Source organism: Lampetra planeri, chromosome 37, assembly GCF_965212315.1.
Source record: "Lampetra planeri chromosome 37, kcLamPlan1.2.h2, whole genome shotgun sequence".
In the NCBI taxonomy this organism is placed as follows: Eukaryota; Metazoa; Chordata; class Hyperoartia; order Petromyzontiformes; family Petromyzontidae; genus Lampetra; species Lampetra planeri.
The window spans coordinates 8,701,815-8,726,923 of record NC_136143.1 but is presented as its reverse complement, the minus strand read 5'-3'; the positions used below and the strand labels follow the sequence as shown (position 1 = coordinate 8,726,923).

Genomic DNA, 25,109 nt, shown 5'->3' with positions numbered 1-25,109 from the left:
CCCCAACTGGACATCTGTGAAAAAGAGCTTTATAGCTCATCGGATTCCTCCAGCAGTCTGAATAGTCTGATTCTGAAGTCTGCATGGGTTTGTGAGTGGGATCCGCTGTAGCTGGGCGAGAGGACAGATACATTGACGATGTGGGTTTGTATCGCCTACTCGGAACAGATATTACCTTTTGTAAGGCAATGAAACATTTAACAAAATAAAATACGTTAACGTTTTGGGTTTGCGTTGCCGATTCGGAACAGATAATGCCTTTTTGAAGGAAATGAAAAAAAAACTAACTTGACAATTGAAATCGGTTCAAATTATTTCAATTCATGCGAGTCTCATACGTGGTGTCGACCCCCCCTCGGCTATGCCGTTTATCTTAGGTACTATCGTCTGGAGCACATCATATTTAATGTCAATCGCTTATACAGAAAGAAGACTTGAATAGACTAATAGTATTATTTACGTGTAAACAAATTACACACAAAATACCTACCCCCTGTCCTCTGGGATTTCAAGTTGTGGGGGGGGGGTGGTACTAAACCATATTGTTTGCCCACACCCCCAGTCTGCCAGGTGAGGGTGAATCCGTACCAGTGGCGTCACCCGTACGGTCTCATCGGGTCAAATCTCGCTCGTCCCAGGGGGCCGCGTGCCCGGGATTGCGAGGCGTCTTACTGAAGTCGTTGCGGTATCCGGGGTAAATGATGCGGAACACGTAGTCGGTGCCGGCCGCCGCCGCCGCCTCGTCCTCCACGTCGTCGTCGGCCACCTCATCATCTTCCCCACCACCTCCTCCACCTCCTCCTCCACCTCCTCCTCCACCTCCTCCACCTCCGCCGCCGCCGTCGTCGGCGAGCGTGGGCGGGAGGGCCCCGTCGGCCACGTGGCCGGGGACCCCGTCGTGGGAAGCGGCCCCCGTGGCCACGGGGGCAACACCGTCGTGGGGGCACGGCGATTGATCCTCCTCGCTCGCGTGGGACCTGCCGAGCCGCTTGCGTAGCGGCGGGAACACGGCGCCCTGGGACAAGAGACGCGGGGGGTGGGGGGGGGGTGGGAGCCACGCTCCGAGCGGGACAATTCGTCGTCCTCGTCATCGCAGGTGGCTCGGGGTGGGCTCGGATATCAAAGGGCCGAGCTGGCACCTACGACAGACATTCTTCTGGGTGTCGAGTCCAGGCAGAAGCGCCCGTGATGGAGCCGGGGGAGTGGGATGGAATCGGGTTCTCGAGTGCGGCGAGCCGATGGTTCCGGTCACCCAATGACTGCACGAACTTGTCATTGGGTTCTGCTGTGTGTATGTACTGGCCTGTGTGCGTGCGTGTATAGGTAGCGTGCTGGGTGTGTGTGTGTACCCGTGCTGTATGTGTGTGTGCGTGCGTGTATAGGTAGCGTGCTGGGTGTGTGTGTGTACCCGTGCTGTGTGTGTGTGTGTACCCGTGCTGTATGTGTGTGTGCGTGCGTGTATAGGTAGCGTGCTGGGTGTGTGTGTGTACCCGTGCTGTGTGTGTGTGTGTACCCGTGCTGTATGTGTGTGTGTACCCGTGCTGTGTGTGTGTGTGTACCCGTGCTGTATGTGTGTGTGTACCCGTGCTGTATGTGTGTGTGCGTGCGTGTATAGGTAGCGTGCTGGGTGTGTGTGTGTACCCGTGCTGTGTGTATGTGTGTACCCGTGCTGTGTGTGTGTGTGTGTACCCGTGCTGTATGTGTGTGTGCGTGCGTGTATAGGTAGCGTGCTGGGTGTGTGTGTGTACCCGTGCTGTGTGTGTGTGTGTACCCGTGCTGTGTGTGTGTGTGTACCCGTGCTGTATGTGTGTGTGCGTGCGTGTATAGGTAGCGTGCTGGGTGTGTGTGTGTACCCGTGCTGTGTGTATGTGTGTACCCGTGCTGTGTGTGTGTGTGTGTACCCGTGCTGTATGTGTGTGTGCGTGCGTGTATAGGTAGCGTGCTGGGTGTGTGTGTGTACCCGTGCTGTGTGTGTGTGTGTACCCGTGCTGTGTGTGTGTGTGTACCCGTGCTGTATGTGTGTGTGCGTGCGTGTATAGGTAGCGTGCTGGGTGTGTGTGTGTACCCGTCCTGTGTGTGTGTGTGTGTGTACCCGTGCTGTGTGTGTGTGTGTACCCGTGCTGTATGTGTGTGTGCGTGCGTGTATAGGTAGCGTGCTGGGTGTGTGTGTGTACCCGTGCTGTATGTGTGTGTGCGTGTATAGGTAGCGTGCTGTGTGTGTGTGCGTGTATAGGTAGCGTGCTGGCTGTGTGGGTAACCGTGCTGTGTGTGTGTACCCGTGCTGTGTGTGTGTGTGTGTACCCGTGCTGTGTGTGTGTACCCGTGCTGTGTGTGTGTACCCGTGCTGTGTGTGTGTGTACCCGTGCTGTGTGTGTGTGTGTGTGTAACCGTGCTGTGTGTGTGTGTGTGCCCGTGCTGTGTGTGTGTACCCGTGCTGTGTGTGTAACCGTGCTGTGTGTGTGGGTGCTGTGTGTGTGTGTGTACCCGTGCTGTATGTGTACCCGTGCTGTGTGTGTGTGTAACCGTGCTGTGTGTGTGTGTGTAACCGTGCTGTGTGTGTGTACCCGTGCTGTGTGTGTGTACCCGTGCTGTATGTGTACCCCTGCTGTGTGTGTGTAACCGTGCTGTACCCGTGCTGTGTGTGTGTACTCGTGCTGTGTGTGTGTGTGTACCCGTGCTGTGTGTGTACCCGTGCTGTATGTGTACCCGTGCTGTGTGCGTGTAACCGTGCTGTACCCGTGCTGTGTGTGTGTGTGGGTACCGTGCTCATGTGTGTGCACAGGGGCGGGTCGAGTTGCCCGCGTGGGGCCAAGCCGCTCTCGAGGCACGACAGGAAGGAGAGGAGGTGACCCCCGCGGGGGAAGTGGATGGGAGGTCGTTGGATGCCGTCTTGGCTCACCAGGACCAGGGTGCCTCCGCTCTCCGCTGCACCGACACACCGCCCCCACCACCCCCGTCACCCCCACGCAAGTCTTAGACACCGTCGAGGGATAGGCTGTTAGCACGGAGGTGGTGGTGGAGCCAGCACAGCACACAACTGCTTTTGTCTCCCCGACGCTGATTTTAACGAGGCACACCTGGCACTCATTTAAGGTTGAGTCGGCCAAGGTTAGGACCAGGATGGGTTCGAATTTCACCGGACTTCGATGCTGGAATTGAACCTCGGTTGGATGGGATTGTGTGACGCACTGCGACGCTGCTCCCCAGTTCTTAAACACACACATTGGCACACGTTCACATTATACCGGTAGGAACCTCCTGGTTACACCAGCCCACAGGGGATTATTGTGTCCGTCCGTCCGTCGTGAAGGAAAGGGCTGGGTGGGGAGGGGAGGGTGGGGAGGGTGGGGCTGGGTGGGGAGGGTGGGGCTGGGTGGAGAGGGGAGGGGAGGGTGGGGAGGGGCTGGGTGGGGAGGGGAGGGTGGGGAGGGGCTGGGTGGGGAGGGGGGCTGGGTGGGGGGTGGGAGGGGTGGGGCTGGGTGGGGAGGGGCTAGTCACCCCGTGGTGCCCTTATAAAACTCAACGTTTAACCTACTCACGCCGGCTTGTGCCCGCCCTCACAGTTGGGCATATTTGCGGAATACAACATGCCACCGTTGACCCTGGCCAACCCAACGTTCCTACCAGTTCCCTCCGCAGGAATGTGTTTTATTCAGAAGAGGCTCGGTGACCCCTCAATACTCCTTTTCAGGAGGAGTGTCCTACATTAGGACGCACGACAAACACCCAATGCGGTGCCGTGCACGTGATAGGTAACCAGAGTGGTTAGAGAAATCCCACGTGTGCATTTGGAACACTCAAAAGGGTCCACGCATATGAGTTATTGAACCCACGTGCTGCGCTTTCCACCTTCTGGCCACCCGCAGTCCTGCGGGTTGGCAGATTTCACAGATCGGCAGGATTCACCAAACCCACGTAGACTTTGGCTTCAATCTGGTTTAATGGTGGTGCCATCACCGTGGCAAGCGTGCTCTCTCTCTCACCACGTGGTCGCGTGGATATTTTTTTTTCCTCCGGGTCCTCCGGTTTTTTTCCCTCCACATAAATTTGAAACATGCGTCTACATATTATTGATTGGCAGCGAAACATTTTCCACACGTTGAGCTGTCATTTGTGGCCAGGTCGCTTCTGAAAGAGAAGCTCATAGCTGAGTGGATTTTACCCGGTAAGATAAACAAAAGTATTTAAAGTTTTACTTGAATATATTATTTTAAGTAATTTGTTTACCTTTCCGAAACTTTGCACTCCAATTGCGCTTTTGTATTCTTTGTCTTTGTCACGTCCTAACCTGCCCCTACTGAACACCTGTGACAAAGAGCTTGATAGCTCATCGGGATTCTGACTCTGACGTGACCTGTACGGCCACAGCTTTGGCAGAGCCCTCGGCCGGTGAGACTCACGCTGTTGGTGGCAGTGTATGTAGACGATGTGCTCCAGGTGAACGGTGATGGCGTAGTCCCACAGCACGCTGGGCAGAGCGCACCGCCACCACCACCACCACCACCACCACGTGACCACGATGGCCGTGAGCGCACAATCACAGCAACAGAGCACACCAGCATATCACCATTACACGATCACCACCACCACCATCATCATATCATCACCACCACCAAAATACATACATCTGCTATACAACCAACACCAGCACCGTCAATGAACCACCACTACCACCACTACCACCACCACCACCACAAACTTCACCAACAATAACCACAAACTGTTGTACCACCACCGTTATGAACACCACCGTCCCTAAGCGAACCATGACAGCAGTGTTTCTACAACCATCATGCCACCACGCCCAACACATGAACACTCACACCGTGATCATGAACGTCACCACTCCCGTCACCACCAATGCTACCACCACCACTGCTGCCACTGCCAGCACCACACAGCACTGAACACGTAATCACCGACAACGCTCCGATGTCGCTGCAAGAATATGCAACTCTTTACCAGGTACGGGTAAATATTTTATCAATAAATTATTGTAAATATAGGCAAAGTAATCATAAACGACATTATGTAGTCACAGCGCCGGCAAGCACAAGGAATCCACAAAATAACAAGTGTTAAAAAGTATCGTTAATGCGGTAACGACCAAATTACCAACTTCTAAACAGCGCCGAACATGATAGTTAAGGTGGCTAGGAGACTCAAGGGGACTAAACGCTGCGTGAATCACCGAGCCACAGGACCGCTGGCATCAAAGGCTCTCACAGATGTGCTCGTGAACCCACTTTCTGCGCTGCAAATTTCTGGCCACCTTGCAGCCAGAGGTCGCAACCGGGTACCCGATACCCGTACCCTACCCGATACCCGGCTACCCGTACCCGGCTGGGTACGGGTACGGGTACCCGTTTGCGACCCTGGTGCGGCCGGGTACGGGTAGGCCGTGAGTCACTGGTGAGTAACCGTTTGTCACTCATTTCGGGTAGGGTACGGGTACGGGTAGGGTACGGGTACCCATTTGCGACCCTGGTGCGGCCGGGTACGGGTAAGGAATGTTTGCGACCTCTGCTTGCAGCTCACCCGGCGAGTGAGGGAGTTTCACAAAATCTACGCGACCCCCCCCCCACCTCACTCCCCTCATCCTGCACCGCATAGCTGGCTCGCACAGCCGGCGGTTTAAACCGGGGCCCTGGGTTTAACGCTGCGTTTCAGCCACACATTAATCCCGTGCTGTCAGGCGGAGTGGCTCCTTAATGTTTTTATCCCAGGCGTAAAAGGGGCTGGCCACCAAAAAACACGAAAAGACACATCGTGTTTGAGCTCAAAAATAGATATTTTTTGGGGGGGTTTATGTTGGGGTTAGATCGCGATCTAACCCCCCCCCCCAAAACAACCTCTTGTGGATGATATTGGTCGCGAAGGCCTACACGTATTAAATCTCCTTTGTAGCTTGAAGGTACGCGTGTCCAGTTTTGATGTCTGTGCGATGAAGACCGCTCTAAGCGGGCCGCGTGAGAAGGAACGCTGCCCAGTGTAGATAAAGTAAAAACGCGACTGAAGGGATTTCCATACGACGTTACATCACTTTCTGTGAGAGTTCCATGTGAGAAAACGTGTTAATATGACAGTATTATAATATCTTCTTGGTTCTTTCGGTGAACTCACGTAGAAGGGAAATAATAAAATAATAAAAATAAAACATAATAAAATAAATTTTAATATTAAAAATAAAAATAAAACATAATAAAATAATTGTTAATATTTTATTATGTTTTATTTTTATTATTTTATTATTTCCCTTCCACGCGACTTTACCGAAAGAACCAAGAAGATGAATCCCTGCAGTCACGAAAGCTTTAAATCGAGTATTATAATAATGAGTTAAAACAAAATCGAAACGTGTGTTAGTGAGACACTGCCGTTGCCTGCCAGTGAGAGCAGTTGGGGGGGAGGAGGAAGAAGAGGAGGGGGGGTGGGCAGACAGCCACGGTGAATGTGCCCGTGGTCCCTACTTTTTCTCGTGTTCGGGGTCGGGGCTGCTGCCGTTCATCAGCTGATTGGGGGTCCACTTGAGCGTGAGACGCTCGCCGGCCTGGTGCAGAGACAGGTACCCCGGCACGGGCTCCACGTCCCCACGCTGCACGCACAACAACAACCACCACCACCACCGCAATAACAGCAATAGTCACAAACTCGACGAAAGCTCAAACACAACCACTGCGAGAACAGTCCAGGTGGCCGTGTGGCTCGGAGGACGAGTACCGTGTCAGAGCTCCGAGCCTGCACGGAGCTGGGATTGTAAGAGTGCACTAATCTCGACAACACTGTCTTCTCGACAGACCTGTTCTCCACCTGGGGACGGCTGCTTGCGTTGTGGCCGAAACGTCGTGAGAATTGTTTTATGTTTTATTTTTATTATTTTGTTATTTACATTCTATGTGACTTTTCTGAAAGAACCAAGAAGATGAATCCCTGCAGTCACGAAAGCTTTAAATCGAAACTCTACAACACTGATCCACGAATACAAAGATCCCATGCACAGCCTATGCAGGCTGTTGGGGCAAGCGCTCGCGCCTAAGGCCAGCATGAGGGTGCGGTGTGGTGCCTTTTTGCATTTGTCTCGCGAGCGCTGATGTCAACACAGTTGACCTACGCGATGCCCAGGACAGGTTCTAATTTCACTGGCCAATTATGTCATTCATGGCCTGCAATGCCACAGTGCGCTAAGCACTACACCACTGCTCCCCCCCCACCCAACCAACGCACACACTCCACATAGAGACAAAGATCCCCCGTATAGCTTCAACAGACTTATGGGGCAAGTGCTGCTAGCGAGCACCTATGAAGGCCGGCACGGCACACTGTGGGGTGGGTCGCCAACACCACGCCCGACCCGCCTTTGTCTCCCCAGTGGCGATGTTTACACACCGCACTAGGCACTCATTTCAGGCTGAGTCGACCTAGGGGAGGCCCAGGACCGGTTCAGATAATCGTCACTGGCGTTGGCCGTGAGCGGGAATCGAACTCGGATCGCTAGGTTTGTAGCGCAGCGCGCTAACCGCTACACTACCGCTCCCCACGTGCACACGCGCGGAACGTAGTGGTGGGTGGGAAGCGGGGGGGGGGGGGGTGCGCGCGGGAGCAAACAGGCAGAGCCGAGCGTGTTGGTCCCCCTTCGTGGGTGCGTGCGTGCGCTACCGGCTGCACGAGGACGTTGTTCTTGCCGTAGAGGAGGATGTTGCGAGCGCTCTGGTGCAGCGACTCCACGTAGTCGCGCGCGGCCGTCACCGGACGGTCCTCCGACACGCTGCCCGCGCTCGACTGCCGCTTCTTGATCTGGGGCGGCGCCGAGCACGTGGGAAAACGCGGCTTCAACGCAGCTTCGCACACGCGCCCGCTGTATGCAAGTAGCGGGGATGAATAATGATCGTCAACGCTCCTTCGCCCGGGGGGGGGTGGGGGGGGCGGCTCACCGAGGCTCGACACGTTTTTGTTCTTTTCAGGAGGGTTCCTGCCAGGCTTTCGCTGTTAGGGTGCCACCAATCGCGACGTGAATTCCAAGTGAGTAATTTGCCCTGCGATGGGTTTCCTGCATCTCGCGCGTGTTGTTGTTATTGTTGTTGTTGTTTGTTGTTGTTATTGTTGTTATTGTTGTTGTTATTGTTGTTATTGTTGTTGTTATTGTTGTTATTGTTGTTGTTGTTGTTATTGTTGTTATTGTTGTTATTGTTGTTGTTATTGTTGTTGTTTGTTGTTGTTTGTTGTTGTTATTGTTGTTGTTATTGTTGTTATTGTTGTTGTTATTGTTGTTGTTATTGTTGTTATTGTTGTTATTGTTGTTGTTATTGTTGTTATTGTTGTTGTTATTGTTGTTGTTATTGTTGTTATTGTTGTTATTGTTGTTGTTTGTTGTTGTTTGTTGTTGTTTGTTGTTGTTATTGTTGTTATTGTTGTTGTTATTGTTGTTGTTATTGTTGTTATTGTTGTTGTTATTGTTGTTATTGTTGTTATTGTTGTTGTTATTGTTGTTATTGTTGTTATTGTTGTTGTTATTGTTGTTATTGTTGTTGTTATTGTTGTTATTGTTGTTGTTTGTTGTTGTTATTGTTGTCATGGCGTCTGTGCTGGTTAATGATAGACCTGCTGTGCACGCTATCCAGACTGAGACCTGCTTAGCTCCTGATATCTGACGAGATTGGGCACATGATAGAGGATTTGGGCATAGGTATGTGCGTGTATTTCTCCATGTGCGGGTAAATGTTTCATGCGAGGGGTTAATAACCCCTCTACCTTAAATTGCATCACCCAAAAACGATGGCGAAAGCACCAAATGAAGCTGGTGCCGGAGGCCCCGGGGGTGGGGGGACAAGGCATCTATGAAGTATTCTAGCCAAACCCCATCTGGTCGAGCCAGGAGACTGTACCCCTCCCCTCGGGGTTCATTTCTAAACAGCAGGAAACCCCGACATTTGGCCGTGTGGACTGAATCAAATGCTCACTGCGGAGGAGAGGCTGCCATTTCCTCTGGCGGGAGCTGGACCGGTGCCGACTGAACCTGTGTGGCTCAGTGGCCGTCGCTGCCGTTGTGCGCGCGTGGGGAGTGGTCGCGGAGCGTTGAGCGTGCCGCGCTACAAACGTCGCGAACCGAGTTCGATTCCCGCTCGCGTGCACAACAATCGGTGACGATATGGACATAACTGGTGAAAAAAGCCTAACCAGATGTTTGTTTTTTTACGTGTTCGTATTTGTGTGTGTGTGTGTATAAGGGGAGCGATAGTGTGGCGGTTAGCGCTGTGAACCCGGCGACACGAGTTCGATTCCCGCTCACGGCCAACACGAGTGACGATTATCTGAACCGGTCCCGGGCCTCCCCTAGGTCGACCCAGCCTCAAATGTGTACCTGGCGCGGTGTGAGTAAATATCCCCACGAGGGAGACAAAAGCGGCCGGGCGCGGGGTTGGCCACCCACCCCCTCGCGGTCTACTGTGCCGGCCATCACAGGGTACTCGCTAACAGCCTGTCGAGGCTGTACGGGGGGGGGGGTGTCGTTGTCTTTGTGCGAGTCTCACGTGCAGGGTTGGCCGCTTGGAGGGCGACTCGGCCCGGCCACCGCGAGGGCTGTGGATGCGGTGTCGCTGCACGAGCTCCTGGGCGGAGGGGTCCGTCCAGTAGTGGTCGGCAGTCTTCATGCGCGTGTACTCCAGTGCACACGGACCAACTGCGTGCGCGCGCGCGCACGTACAGACAGGCGCACAATAATGCACATGCATGCACAAGCACCACGCATGCGGTCTCAAGCACGGGCACACGTATGTGTTTGGCGATGGAGCTGGCGCTGTGATGCGTAGAACGTAAGAGAGCTGTTCACCCAACAAGGAGGCCAGCAGCTGTCCTTCCACGGGGTCTGCGAGCAGGGCGTCCTTCTCATAGTAGACGCTGTTGAACACAACAGCACTCGGCGTTACAGGGGAGCAGCGCTGATACGCTTCGAGCAAAACAACGCACACTGCAGGCAAAGTCGACGCTCACTTGTGGCATAAACCACCACGTGAACTCCCGGTCATCCTCGCAGCGGCTTTCGGCTGGCCATCGAACAAAGACGGCCACCGCATCGCGGGCTCTCAGATGCGCCTCTGCGGCCGTCTGGAACGCTCTTCCTTCCGATATTAGGAAGACACTGGAGCTACGCACTTTTAAATCTAGATTGAAAACTCACTTCTTTAGAACTGATTTTTGCGTGCCCTTCCCCCGCACCTCTGATTAGCACGGTCGGCTACTTACGGTGCGAAAGAAGTTCAACACAGAAATAAATAAAGACACCACCATTCAACGCCCTGCGCCTGTGAATTCCATCACAGGTTCTATAATATTCGGGGTCCACACACATTCATGACATGGGCACAAATGTAACATTCGCGCACGGTTATCATTTGCATCAATCATGAATAATTGATTCTTAGACAATTCAACTCGTGTGTTGTGAGCATAAAATGAGATCTTAATTGATTCATTAGCACGTGCCTCTCCGAGCGGAGCTGGTGATTAGACGCACTGTTTAAGGATTTCAGGATAACTACCGTATTTCATTATTTTAGGAACTCTAATACAAGAGCATCTCTAAGCATGTGACTCTTAATTAAAATTACTGAAGACGGATATATGGGTAATGTTGCATTATTACTCCACGTTAAGTCTGTTATAAGATTACCATTATTTAACATGCACCCCGCTGATTACTTTTTCATAATTACTTCATTTGTAAAATTCAATACATTTTCCGAAAAACAATTAAAAGGGTGGAATGTTGGTGTCAGCAGCTCGGGTTAATCAAAAGGCTGCGTTGCCATCATCATCAGCAGCAGCAGCATCATCATCAGCAGTAGCAGCCAATGTATAGACAAAAACTGTATGTCGGTGCATGGAATATCAACACAGTCGCGTTACTCGAGAATTTATGAGAGCTTTACTCTTTGATTTTTTTCGATAAAGTCAGGTAGGTAAAATTACTGTAACAGTAATGTAACAGTAATTTTACTGTGACGGTGCCACCTGAAGACGGAAGCTTGTGTTGCCTCCGAAACGTCGTGATTTAATTTATTTTTATTTTATTTTTTACCTACGTGACTTTACCGAAAAAAACAAAGAGTATGGACCCTTGCAGTCACGAAAACTTCAAATCTAAAATTATGAGAGCTTTGTAGAGCAGCGGATTCCTCCGGTATGAATAAAAAATTGTGATTCTAAATCGATCCAACGCGTGCTCCAATTCCGACCAACGTTATGAGTCGGGGCTCGTCATTCCAATGATGCATCGATTCTATTTGGCCTCGTTATAATCCCCTTTCGTCCGGCATGGTTTATCTATAAATGAAGACCTTAATCTGTATGGGTCAACAACCTCGAGGGTACTTCCCGACAAGATAGAAATCCGAATTGTGCTACATCGGTAGCTTTTAGGCCACAAACAACAGGAGAAAAACTGAAAAATCCGAGATTTTTCATTTGAAGGCGCCCAAATCTCGATTTTAAGTGCCCCATGAACATGTTTGAGCCTGGTGTCATTCAGAAACCATCCCAAAATCTAAGATTGCGGTTGTTTTCCTTTGGTAGAGCGTTAAGCAGCAAAACTAAAATTAAAGCGAGAACCATTGTTTTATCTTTCATTGTTTTTTTTCCATATTTCGGATGAAAGCATTGCAGCCATTGCCAGACCCCCCCACCCCACCCCCCCAAGCCCCTCGAAGCTTCCTGCGGTCGGCGAGGACGACGCGTTTAGTACTCTTGGGCACCGCACGATTTCTCGACAGCCGCGGGATTCCGTTGTGGTTTTTTTCAAATTTTGAGATCGGGCGGCGCTTCTCAGCACAGCGAACGGTGGCGGTGGTGCCGGTGGTGGTGGTGACGGTGGTGACGGCGGTGGTGGCGGTGGTGGTGGTGACGGCGGTGGTGGCGGCGGTGCCGGTGGTGGTGGCGGTGCCGGTGGTGGTGCAGGTGGTGGTGGCGCAGGGCTGGCGGTGGTGGTGGCGGCGGTGGTGGTGGTGGCGGCGGTGCCGGTGGTGGTGGCGGCGGTGGTGGTGGTGGCGGTGGCGGTGGTGGTGGTGGCGGCGGTGCCGGTGGCGGTGGCGGTGGTGGTGGTGGCGGTGGTGGTGGTGGCGGTGGTGCCGGTGGCGGTGGTGGTGGTGGCGGCGGTGCCGGTGCCGGTGGTGGCGGTGCCGGTGGCGGTGGTGGCGGGGTACCTGGCGTTCTCGACGAGGTACAGCACCACCTTGTCGAGCACCTTCTCGAAGAGCGCCGTGCGCACCCACAGGTGGCGGATCGCCTGGGGGGACAGGTTGGCGCTCTTCTGCGCGCTGGTCTGCCGCTTCATGGGCTCGCGGCCCGACGCCCTCCTGCCCCCCCCCCCCAGATAGAGGCACGCGCACACACACAAAGACAAAGATTACCCCACACCACACCCCGTGTAGCCTTCACAGACTGTTGGGGCAAGTGCTGTTAGCGAGCAGCACCCATGAAGGCTGGCACGGCGCGCGAAGCGGGTGGGCGGGCAGCACAACGCCCGAGCCGCCTTTGTCTCGCCCCCGTGGCGATGTTTACTACACACCGCACCGGGTACTTATTTGAGGCTGAGTAGACCTAGGGGAGGCCTTTGACCGGTTGAGAAAATCGTCGAACTCGGGTCGCTGGGTTCGTTTCACAGCGCGCTAACCGGTACGCTACCAATTCCTTCCCCCCTGCACCTCCGATTGGCACAGCTGGCTCCGTACGGTGTGAAATAAGTTCAACATGCGTGTGGATTCAATTTGGTTTCCGTGAGCCTACACTCAAATGCGCACATTGATACTTAACTACTCGGCCAGGTGCTGTGACCCACAGCACTCGCGCGCAGACCACCCAATGGAAGTTGTCAAGAGCGCAATAGCGAGAGCGATATTTAATTTCAGTCGCTCACAACTTGACAGAAACCTTAACCGCATTGCAAAGCTCAGGATTCTATACTGGATGCATTTCTCCCCAACAACACGGGCAGCTATGCACCGGCCTTAAATTCACCGACGTGTGACCGCCAATTCATCCGTCACCTGGGGGACCATCCATGCTGGCACTACCAGATGCCACTGCCACAACAATTACAGTGGACAATTGTGAGGACGAGGGGGCAAAGCGGTTGAACGGGGACCACACCGATCGTGGGTGTCTATGCGTGTCAGCCGGGTGTCCCCTACAGCGAGTTTGATCAACTTTCACAAGGGGTCTCTCAAGGATAACCGATGGGCTCTAGGCAATGTTTTTTAGTCAAGCGTCGGGTAAGAGGGGCCGTTCATAAATGACGTCACGCGATTTTTGACGATTTTTGACCCCCCCCCCCCCCTTTCGTCACACGGCGTCACAAAAAGTCAGACCCCCCTCAAATATGACGTCACAAAGGTCTGCCACCCCCCCCCCCCCCCCCCAAAAAATAAAACATGCTTCAAATCGCTTTCAACTATTGTCATTGTAGTGCGTATTTAATGTGGCGCTGCACTCTGATGTCGTAGGAGGAAAACATTTATTAAAAAGTCTATTTAATTAAGTAGGACGTGTCTATATTTATTCAAAGTTATGCATTTTGATGTGACGTCACATTCTAAACCCACCCCCCATCGTCACACATCGTCACAAATGTCTGACCCCCCCCTCCCCTCCCAGGTGCGTGACGTCATTTATGGACGGCCCCAAAAGCGAAACCCATTTTTGCTAACCCCACGGATTGTCAAGCGACGTTTCGGCCAGGGAGCGATCAACGTCCCACGGGGGGGGGGGGGCGGGGGGAGACACGGGGGGGGGGCGGGGGGAGACACGGGGGGGGGGGCGGGGGGAGACACGGGGGGGGGAGACACGGTGGGCGGGGGGGGCGGGGGAGACACGGGGGGGGGGGGAGACACGGGGGGGGGGGGCGGGGGGGTGGTTAAACTGCTCCAAGGCCCGCTGGCTGGAGGAGACGGGGGGATACACAGGGGGAGGGGTGGAAGACACGGGGGGGGGGCAGACACGGGGGGAGACACGGGGGGGGGGAGCCCCCTGGCCCTGAGCGGCAACAGATGTGGGGGGGGGGGGACGATGCCATGGCCCAGCGGGCACGCGTTCGCTGATTGTTGCAGAGGTTTTGCGGTTCGAATCCAGCAGGACGCCCTGGGTTAATACTACTTTTGCACATTGTTCCCGCTGAGATCGGGTCACGGAACTTCTTCGCAAGAAAGAAAAAGACTCAAGTCGAACCACCCTCCGCATCTCCTCCTCCTCCTCCCCCTTCTTCCGTGAAGGAGATCCCCTTCTCCCTGCTGATGAAATCTCAACTCTTATATCCACTCTGTCTCTCTGGCCTATCTGTTCATGCGCTCTTAAGAAGGGCCATCTCCCGAAACGTTGCCTATAATATATTTTTTTCCTAGTAAGACCACAGTGCTATTGACGAATGTGTCGAGTCTAATGTAATATGTAGGTCCGCTGAGAAAACACACTTGTGGAAAAATGAGAAGCAACACAAATTAGATATTAAAAGGGAGACAAAAATACCAACTTCTGCTGTGAAGCAGACGGTGTGTATTTTATGCTGAATGCACCATAGCGACTTGCGGTGGCGGACTGTGTCGTGATGACCCCGGCGGGGCCCGGCTCAGTTCTAGAGCGGAAAAGTGTTCGGCGGAGCGGTGCCGAGAGGCGCAGCGGACACTTGCCTGTACAGCGGATCCACGGCCAAGTTGTGGAGATCCTGCGGCAAGGCGTGCAACGAGCTCAGGAAGCTCTGTACCGAATCGCTGGGGGAATGGGAAAGGAAAAAAAACGTTCTTCTCACTCACGGGAAAAAAAACCCAGCTTCGTCGTCGTCGTCATTAGCCCATAACGATTTAAACCTTCCCTCGTGGTTTGATGACGTGCCGTGATTCAGACTCGCGCGGTAGTTGTCAGAAATTGTATTAATTTATGGAAGTTTTTAGGGCTTTGGTTCAATTGGGCTTTGGTGTCTTTCTCGTTGCTGGGCCGGTTGGCCTTGCGAAAGTACCAACGTGGCCGCGGGTGTCGAGGTTATGAACCGGTATCGGTTAATCCAAATGCGCGTGACTGCCGGTCTGTGTCGGCTCGTTGGAAATGTGCCCATAATTGTTTGTGAAGCGATTAGTGTCTGTCCGTTCCTGTCCTTTTGAGACGGAGCGTAATTCTTGGTTCCAGTCGCATTTCCCATCGGACTGAGTGGAATGCGCCCGGCTCTTTAGGGTCGTATGTCAGGAACGCGTCTCGCACCGACGGCCATTCCTCGCGTCTCTCTCTATCTGCCTCGTAAATTGTTTTGAGTGTTCCCGTTGTGTCCGGCGGCTATCGATGTTACCCACATCGACCGGCCAGCCACTGGCCGGTTCGAACGGCTGCTGGTGGAGGTGGCCGTTCCTCATTCGGGGGCTCACATGTACACGAGTACACAAACAGTTTAACACGTAGTGAGCTTTCGCGACCAATATCATTCGCTTGAATATATAAATGTGTCGTTAAACCCGCCACCACCCGACACAGCCAACTAGTAAAGGTTTGTCACGTAAACAGAACGTGGCCAATTCGTCACTAGTACAATGCACCGGTGTGTTGGAGAGCCAACATTTACAATCCGAGTACGACGTTTCGCCAGTAATTACAACCGGCATCATCAGGCGACAGCCAGATTATATATAGATGACCGTCACGTGATCACCTGCGGCAGTTATTGTCGACGTGCCGCCATTTCCGGCGGTGGAATTTAAAGCATTTGATCCCTTAGGCCTTGCCGCCTGCTGAGGGTAGCGAGGCAATGTTTAGGAAGTCACCGGTTAAGGTGTTCAGAGTCCTTTCAGGGTCTTAGTTGGTCCGCTCGGGAGAGACCGCGACCCATCGGTTTTCTGGACCTCAACTGGGCCTTTTATTCGGCATTTAGCGCTACCGACCGCACCTGGATTCGAATCAACGGCGTCCGTTTGCGGTTGTGCTTACGGTGACTCGAAAAAACAACCACGTGAACGGGCGCTGCCTCGAGAAGGCTACCACCGTCTCGCACTCACAGTGCCGGAGTAAGCTAGTGTGGGGCCTGTAGCACATGTTATAAAGGGGCCCTACGTTTAAAAAAAATAGAAAAAAAAACATTTTTAACTTGCATAGTAAAATTATTGTATTCTTTTCATTTGCTATACAGCCAGATAATACGACAAATCGCTAACCTCAAACACCCAGTCGTTCGTAAAAGTTGAAGGCGGTATAGTACTATAGCAATAGAGCAAGTGCAGAATCATTGAATCGGAATTTATAGCTTGAAAGCGTTTAGCGTGGGGCCCTTGAAAGTGCGGGGCCCGTAGCTACCACATATGTAGCGACTACTTGTGTAGCTACCACATATGTAGCTACTACTTGTGTAGCCACTACATATGTAGCTACTGCTTATGTAGCTACTACATATGTAGCTACTTTAGCTACTAGGATCATCCGGCACTGACCTCACCCCCCCACCACCCCTCACCAAATACAGACGCGAGCCGCCCCCCCCCCTCCTCTCCGCGTGTGGCGAGCACGCTGGGGGCGCACCTGCTGTTCTCCACCAGCAGCTCCATCTCTTGCACCCGGCGGCACAGCTCGGAGGCGGGCGGGAAGCTCTTGCCCACCTTGAGGAAGAGCGCCGCCACTTTGTTGCTGCGCAGGAAGCCCGCGGCGCGGCGCCGCAGCCCGTGCAGCAGGCACGACTCCACGGACGCTTTGCGAGCCACGCACGTGGGGGGGAGTAGGGGGAGTGGGGGGTGGAGTGGGGTGGGGGGAGTGGGGGGGGAGTGGGGTGGGAGTGGGGGGAAGTGGGGGGGAGTGGGGGTGGAGTGGGGGGGGAGTGGGAGTGGGGGGGAGTGGGGTGGAGTGGGGGGGGGAGTGGGGGGGGAGTAGGGGAAGAGTGGGGGGGAGTGGGGGTGGGAGTGGGGGGAGTGGGGGGGAGTGGGGGGAAAGTGGGGGTGGAGTGGGGAAGTGGGGGGGAGTGGGGGGGGGGAGTGGGGGGGGAGTGAGAGGGGGAGTGGGGGTGGAGTGGGGGGGATTGGGGGGGGAGTGGGGGGGGAGTGGGGCGGGAGTGGGGGGGTGGAGTGGGGGGGAGTGGGGGGGAGTGGGGGGGAGTGGGGGTGTAGTGGGGGGGAGTGGGGGGGAGTGGGGGGGAGTGGGGGGGAGTGGGGGGGGAGTGGGGGGGAGTGGGGGGGGGAGTGGGGGGGGGGGGAGTGAGAGGGGGAGTGAGAGGGGGAGTGGGGGTGGAGTGGGGGGGATTGGGGGGGGAGTGGGGGGGGAGTGGGGAGTGGAGTGGGGAGGAGTGGGGGGGAGTGGGGGGGGAGTGGGGGGGTGGAGGGGGGAGTGGGGGATGGAGTGGGGGGGTGGGAGTGGGGGGTGGGAGTGGGGGGGTAGTGGGGGGGATGGGAGTGGGGGGGTAGTGGGGGGGGGTTGAAGTGGGGGGTGCAAGTGGGGGGGGGGGGTACAGGGAGCGTGAGTGACGCAGGGTGGCACACGCGGGGCAGGCGCGTGCGTGCAGGGAATGGGACATGGGGGAGGGGGGGGCAAGTGGCGATTGTGGAGGATATGGGGGACGACGTTGCGGTGGTAGTGGTGGTGGCAGTGGTGGTGGTAGTGGTGGTGGTGGGGATGGTGGTGGTGGGGTGGTGGTAGTGGCGGTGGTTGTGGTGTTGGTAGTGGTGGTGGGGTGGTGGTGGTGGCAGTGGCGGTGGTGGTAGTTGTGGTTTTGGTAGTGGTGGTGGGGATGGTGGTGGGGTGGTGGTAGTGGCGGTGGTTGTGGTGTTGGTAGTGGTGGTGGTGGTGTTGGTAGTGGTGGTGGGGTGGTGGTAGTGGCGGTGGTTGTGGTGTTGGTAGTGGCGGTGGGGTGGTAGTGGTGGTGGTAGAGGCGGTGGTGGTGGTTGTGGTGTTGGTAGTGGTGAAGGGGATGGTGGTGGGGTGTTGGTAGTGGCGGTGGTTGTGGTGTTGGTAGTGGTGGTGGGGGCGTCACAGACCGCATGGAAGATGAGCAGTCGACAGACAGCTGATTGCGGAGTTGTTCAAATTCAGCACAAGTAAATTAACATTTTAAATGGGGTTGGTTTATGTTTGCTTTTTTTTCTCTCCCTTTTCACAGAAGTTGAATAGGTTTGATCAAAATTGGTGTGAAGACCAGGTGGCTTTGGGGGTGGGGAGGGGGCAGTGCCGGATTAAGCTATTGCGGGGCCTGTATCATATGTTATAAAGGGGCCCTAAATAAATAAATAACATAAATATTAAAACACACAATGTTTTCACTTGCACAGTAGAGTAATTGTATTTATTCAATTGCTATACAACCAGATAATACGACCAATCGCTAACCTTAAACACCCATCGTTCATAAAAGTTGAAGGCGGTATAGTACTATAGTAATAGAGCAAGTGCAGAATCACTGAACCGGAATTGATAACTTGCAAGCATTTAGCGCGGGGCCCTTGAAAGTGCGGGGCCCGTAGCTACTACACGTGTAGTAGCTACACGTGTAGTAGCTACACGTGTAGTAGCTACACGTGTAGCAGCTACACGTGTAGTAGCTACACGTGTAGTAGTAGCTACTACACGTGTAGTAGCTACTACTACACATGTAGCTACTTTGGCTACGAGGATCATCCGGCACTTGGGGGTTTGTCACCGATGTTGGGAGCAGCGAGCGAGCACCAATGCGATGAGACCCCCCCCCCCCCCCCCCGGGTTTGTCCCCTGCCACTGGGGGCTGATGGTCTCTCGGCCTCTTCGCTGAACGAACCCCCAAACAAATAAAATCACGCCCGTCTTCATCAAATGCGCTCTCCGTTCATTTAATTACCGCATGCTTATTCCCGCTTTGATATAATTGAACATCGCGGTGTTGATTGATGTGACAAACGTGATTTTCAGGGACGACAGGAGGTGTGGATGAAGATGTCTATCCAAGTGACTTCGGTCCCCGATGGTTTTGTGTGACAGCATGTTCGAGGGCTGTTGTTCCAAAAAGCAAGGAGGTACAATGCTCACTGCAAGGGCTTCCTACGGACATGTCTGTATCTCAAAACAAGACACCAATAGCGCAATGGGGGATATAATGTTGGGCGAGGAAAACTTTTACATTTCAACAACAACAAAAAAACCGCAATATAACAATGCGATTTAACAAACACACTGCGGTCTTATGTATAAACAACGAATCATCGACGTGCAGACCACTGGCCGTGTGCTAAGTGCCTGAGATTTGTTGGGAATTCAGTTGCAGGGTGGCGAGACTGCAGGCGTCCTGAGTGCATCAACTCTCGCCAGTTGCTCTCGGTGTGATAAACACCTTGTCCTGCTGCGGAGGGAGCTGGTAGGAACGTTGGGTTGCTCGGTCAATGGCCTGCAGGGTCAACGGCGGCGTGGTGTATTCCGCAAATATGCCCGACTGTGAGGGCGGGCGCGAGCCGGCGTGAGTAGGTTAAACGTTGAGTTTTATAAGGGCACCACGGGGTGACCAGCCCCTCCCCAACCAGCCTCTCCCCACCCTCCCCTCCCCACCCAGCCCCTCCTCACCCTCCCCACTCAGCCCTTCCCCACCCTCCCCTCTCCACCCAACCCCACCCCTCCCATTTTTTGATGCACGACGGACGGACACAATAATCCTCTGTGGGCTGGTGGAACCAGGTGGTTCCTACCAGTAAATTTAGTCTCCACTAGGTCTCTACTTCGCTGCGTGCAATGACAACTGCTCAGTCAGGTGCCGTGACCGACAACACTCGAGCACAGTCCGCCGAATGAAAGTTTTCGAGAGCACAATTATCGCGCGCCCGCACACACACAACGGTGAGCGATGTTGATTTCAGTTGCTCACAATTTTTGAGCAAAACCTGAATTGCATTCCAAAGCACGAGACTAGAGCGCACATCTTCGCAGCGACGCGTTCTATGCACCGGCCTTAAAAGTCACCGTGTGACCACCACGGCGAATTTCGGGGGCTCAATAAAGCTAGATACCAGCTCTTCCGTCACCTGGTGGGGAGTATTCTGCTGGCTCTGCCAGCGGGGATGCTCAGCGGGGAGCGATAGCGTGCGGACCAGGGGGCTTTGCGTGACACGGGACGGATGCTGTGGCGTCGCGCGACAATCGGCACGCGGTGCGTCATTTAAAACGAGGCTGTAGCACGGCGAGGTTTGGCAAGTTTGGCGCCACGTCGTTACAGATGGCACGGCGGTGGCTGCACGGCTTGGGCGGAGCGGCGGAGCGGTCATGCAGCGCGGTTATTGGTGGGCACGGTGACACGCCACGGATCGCGTCTCCTGGCACAAGCCCGCCGGTGCACGCAAACGAATTGTGAGTTCGCGTAATTCTCTCCAGTGAATGCACCGCTGAGTTCTAAGCCGCTAACACACACACACACACATCTCTCTCACCATTGATCCCATTAAGTCACGTAATGCAATCTAACATGCACATTATTGGTGGTTCACTGGTTAGAGCACTGCCCTATGAACGCGGCGACCCGAGTTCGATACCTGGTCGCACCTAACATCAGCGCCTAGTGATGTCGGAAATGGTCGAACCCTCCGTCCCACGCCCTCTTGCACATTGGCCAGCGTGGTGAAATATGGTCAAACAACCCCCATTAGTGGCATTGCGTGGGAAGATTTGACTCTCACTTTGTGAACATTTCTCTGTAGCGAGAGGAGAAAGTTCTACGCGAGTGTGGATAATAATAATTAAAGTATTTTTATTTATTTATCCAATAATGCCACGTTGTGCCCAAGGTCTCTTTTTTCCCAATATGGTCCTGCATTGGTTTGTTTTTAAAATATGTTTTTAGCCAATTCATGACGAGTGTTTATTATACACGTGTGATGACACCGGATCACCCGGTAGAAAATCCACGCGCACAAAGAGGCGATATCATATCCCCGAACAAATGGAAACGGACAGAGATGAGTCCACATGCTCTACCGCATTCTGTAAAACTGGGATATGGCACCTCCTCGCCCACGGGAAAAGAGTTTCATAACAATTTTCATGATCCATCAACCCTCGCCTCCAGAGTGCTGGATCACAGGCATGCGCTACCGCCACCACAAGAAGTCACTCGCAGAGATTCTTTGAAGCAGCTCTACAAAGTCTCATTCAATGGACTTGGCGATGCACTGCTTTGTCGGAGTTCCCGAGTGGGGTTCGTCATCCAATGGCATGAGGGCGACAGCGCAATCAGGATACAAACTGGGGGAAATGACGAAAGGAAAATCTGAAACGACAGCAAGGTCAATAAGAACACGGATGGAGGGTTTCGCACAATCGCGAAGAATCAACTCCCTTCCCCCGCGAGACATCCAGGCTAGCCAGACAGCTCGGATAAGGTGTTGGTCCCCCCACTCTTCACCTCATCACGTTCTGAGCCATCGAACCGTTTTGGCTCGCCATCGAACAAAGACGGTCACTGCATCGCGCGCTTTCAGGTGCGCTTCTGCGGCCGTCTGGAACGCACTCGTGATATTAGGAAGCCATTTCGATTTAAAGCTTTCGTGACTGCAGGGATTCATCTTCTTGGTTCTTTCGGTAAAGTCACGTAGAAGGGAAGTAATAAAATAAAAAAATTATTATGTTTTATTTTTATTATTTTATTACTTCCCTTCTACGTGACTTTACCGAAAGAACCAAGAAGATTAGGAAGCCACTGCAGCTGTGCACTTTTAAATCTAGATTGAAAACTCATTCCTTTAGAACTGCTTTTTGTGTGTTCGTTTGTTCTCCTACCCCCCGCACCTCCGATTAGCACGGTTGGCTACGTACGATGCGAAAGTTCAACAAACACACACACACATTGCTGGGTGGACAGATGTGGGAAGATCAAACGTGGACAGTGCGGAGTAGTGGTAAACGTGGTGGATTGCGACCTCTGGATTGCAAGTTCCAGTGTGCTAACCATCCCACCATATAGCAGCATCAGGTTTTCTATAACAAAAAAAATCCGTAAAAGTTGTTTTTTTTTCACTTAAATTGAGACATCTCCATGCCAACTTCTGCACCACAGCGCCTGTTGTTTCGTTTGTGTAATTAAATACACCCACAGATTGGACCTTTCACCAAACATTTACAATTCTGCAATTTCCGATGCCCCCCCCCGCCCCCTGCATGAGTAACACGGAGAGAGAGAAAACTGTCGCCAGACATAAAATGTCACATCCCCATAATCGCACAGAGTCGGGTCAAACCACCACCGGCGTTTAATGAGACGGGGGTTCTGATGCGCTGCCGTTTCCTAGCAACCGCAAATTGCATACAAATGCAACCAGGTCGGATATCCAAGCACTGCAAGAAGTACGAGCGTGATAATGATGATGGTGGTGATAATAAAAACGGTACAAAAAATGTAATAGCTGGATTTTAAATGAATAACTTGTTTAATGTCAAAGCTCTTAGGGGAAACTTCTGCATCAAATTATCCTGTCATGAATTGCATGACTCGATCGTCAGGGTGTCATTTTGTGGGCATCCCCACATACGCTGATCTTCTCTTTCAAGTTCATCGCATTTAAGGATGTCATGTTCCACTTCCGACCAGGTGCTATTGCCTCCACAGTGTTATTGGAGAAATGTAAATGTTGCGATTCGAACCGGCAAAAGCCATGCACGCTCCCACCTCTTGAATAAATGTGTCCGACACCACACTATCAAGCCGCCCTGTTTACCGCATCGCAATTGCCAAACTTTTCACAAATCATTTGTGGTTAAGTGGGGGTGGGAGGGAGTGTTGTAATGCATCAGCACTCAAACCTGAAACTACCAGATGCAGTTAAATTTCGATTTAAAGCTTTCGTGACTGCAGGGATTCATCTTCTTGGTTCTTTCGGTAAAGTCACGTAGAAGGGAAATAATAAAAAAGTATTTTTATTATTATTTTATTATTTCCCTTCTACGTGACTTTACCAGATGCAGCCTTTGTGATTTCCTTGCCTCTTGATGTAATCATGGTGCTGGAATTGGGTGCGATCGCCAAACGCCCTCTCACTCACTTAATCTCTTTCTGTCTCTCTGTGCAACGTTGGCTGGCTATATGTGTTGTGTCACCGCAGTCGCAGCAGAAGTGCCGCAACCGGTGGGCCCCGCTCAATCATACGCGGTGATGGCAGAGCGAGCTGGCAGCTGCAATTTCAGGAGCAATGTTCTTGCACTCCTCGCTGGCGGTCAAATTCTAACCTTTCCGTCGGAATAGAAAATTCGCGCGGTGCGGCGAGAGGTTTCAGACCGCCTAATCATCGAGAGCATCTATCCTCAAATCATGTGAGCAGAGATCAAGCTTCGTGACGAGATCAAGCCAGACGTGGTGGCGCACGGCTGCAATTTCAGAAACTCCGAGGTGGGGTTGATGGCACGCGCGGAGATCACGCGAGCGAGACGCTCACCCTGCAGGGCAGTGAGGCGCCTTTAGGGGGCCAGAGAGCACATGGATCGCAGCCCTATCTGTGCATGGGATTTCTCCGGATATACTCTGAAATATATTGTACGGCATATCGTAGTACTATCGCTGTATTTGTGCCCACCATTGTATCAACGTGGAGCCCAGAGGAGGCAGACAAAGTCACTGATTGCTCGGAAGTCTGGCAAGTTGATCCATTAAACATTTACCTGAGAACTGTAGCGTGCACTACATACAATCGTATGACATTAACTCCTCAGACAAGGGGATACTGCACTGACAAAAGACCGCTTTGCTGTGTGTGTGTGTCTGAGATGCTTGCTTTGGAGCTGTATGGAATCAACAGGTTCATGAATATTTAACATCAAGCCTTGCTTCAGGTCCACACGAAGCCACTCGAAATACATTTCAGAAACCCACGCAGTCGCAGAGCCTTGTGACAACGTAAGCAAATAAACAAGGATACGACTTTTTTTTCAAACGTGGTTCAACAATTTACGCGCGCAGTCACGCACACAGCCCACATTCGCGTTCGAGACTGGCACGATAAAAGTGAGGACACGAAAAATGTCAAAATGCCGGGAATGATTCTCGTCTATCTTGTGGATGTATAACATAAAGAAGTTTAAATCGGGCATCTGGGGTTGCGTTGGAGGATGGCGCTGAGGGATGACGTTGGAGAAAACGGAGGCAGTGTTGTGCAGCCTAACGTGAGCAATATATTTATATAAAAAAGCCCAAACTTTATCCTGGTCATGCCATCGGAAACCCTCCACGTTGGGGAAGAGCCACGTTGCTCCACACAGCAGGGGGCAGGACTTTACCACGTGACAGTGGTAGAACTTTACCACGTGACAGTGACAGAACTTTACCACGTGACAGAACTTTACCACGTGACAGAACTTTACCACGTGACAGTGACATAACTTTACCACGTGACAGGGGCAGCACTTTACCACGTGACAGTGACAGAACTTTACCACGTGACAGAACTTTACCACGTGACAGTGACAGAACTTTACCACGCGCCAGGGACAGAACCACGCGCCAAGCAAAGAGAATAATGTTCGCAGCACTCTAATATAGTATTCTAATATCTCAGAGCTGAATATTTTGTGCAAACCACCCCTTCCCCCCCCCCAAATCTAAACTGTTTTTCTATTCGGTCTTTCATGACCTGGCTGAGGCCATAAACTCACTGCGCTTGAGAACTCCGTGTAATCGCCGAAGAGAGATACTATTGAGTCGATGCCTACCCTGGGTAAATACATTCACAATCTTCCAAATGTGAGTCCTTGCGAAGCACAGTCGCTACTGTGTACGCCTGTGTGTCTATAAAGAATAGATATTGGGGGTGGAGCAGTGGCTAGCTCACTGAGTTATGAAACAGGAGAACCGAGTTCCATTCCCGGCCACACGGCAACAGCATCCGTGGTGAGTGACACCCGAACCGGACCTGTGGTTTACACATTCACCAACCCGCACTTACTGGCGTGGTGAAGTATGGTCAAACAACCCCTTAAAACTGTCCTGGTGAAGGCGGAGGCCTTCACCCTAACAGTGGATTGACAAAGAGCTGCACATTATTATGATATATCTGTATGACTATGTATGTAAGTGCATCACTTAGTCTGCATCCAAGCATTTTCCTGCCCAGGGCCACCCCATCAATCCATCTGTCTGCCTCTGTTTTTTGCCAGTGCCCACCCACCTG

General features: G+C 52.8%; 1 protein-coding gene across 1 annotated transcript in view; it reads right to left on the bottom strand.

The window, feature by feature from the left end:
- The window catches only part of LOC144730832 (small G protein signaling modulator 1-like), a 36,002-nt gene extending 23,658 nt beyond the window's left edge, over positions 1-12,344 (bottom strand). Inside the window, exons 1-8 of the mRNA XM_078611606.1 lie at positions 12,195-12,344; positions 9,827-9,894; positions 9,528-9,676; positions 7,657-7,794; positions 6,471-6,595; positions 4,401-4,468; positions 2,762-2,925; positions 673-1,015 (exon numbers count right to left, since the gene is read on the bottom strand). Coding sequence (XP_078467732.1) covers positions 673-1,015; positions 2,762-2,925; positions 4,401-4,468; positions 6,471-6,595; positions 7,657-7,794; positions 9,528-9,676; positions 9,827-9,894; positions 12,195-12,325 — 1,186 coding nt within the window. The 5' untranslated portion in view covers positions 12,326-12,344. The remainder of the gene's footprint in view (positions 1-672; positions 1,016-2,761; positions 2,926-4,400; positions 4,469-6,470; positions 6,596-7,656; positions 7,795-9,527; positions 9,677-9,826; positions 9,895-12,194) is intronic.
- Between the last annotated feature and the right edge of the window lie 12,765 nt (positions 12,345-25,109).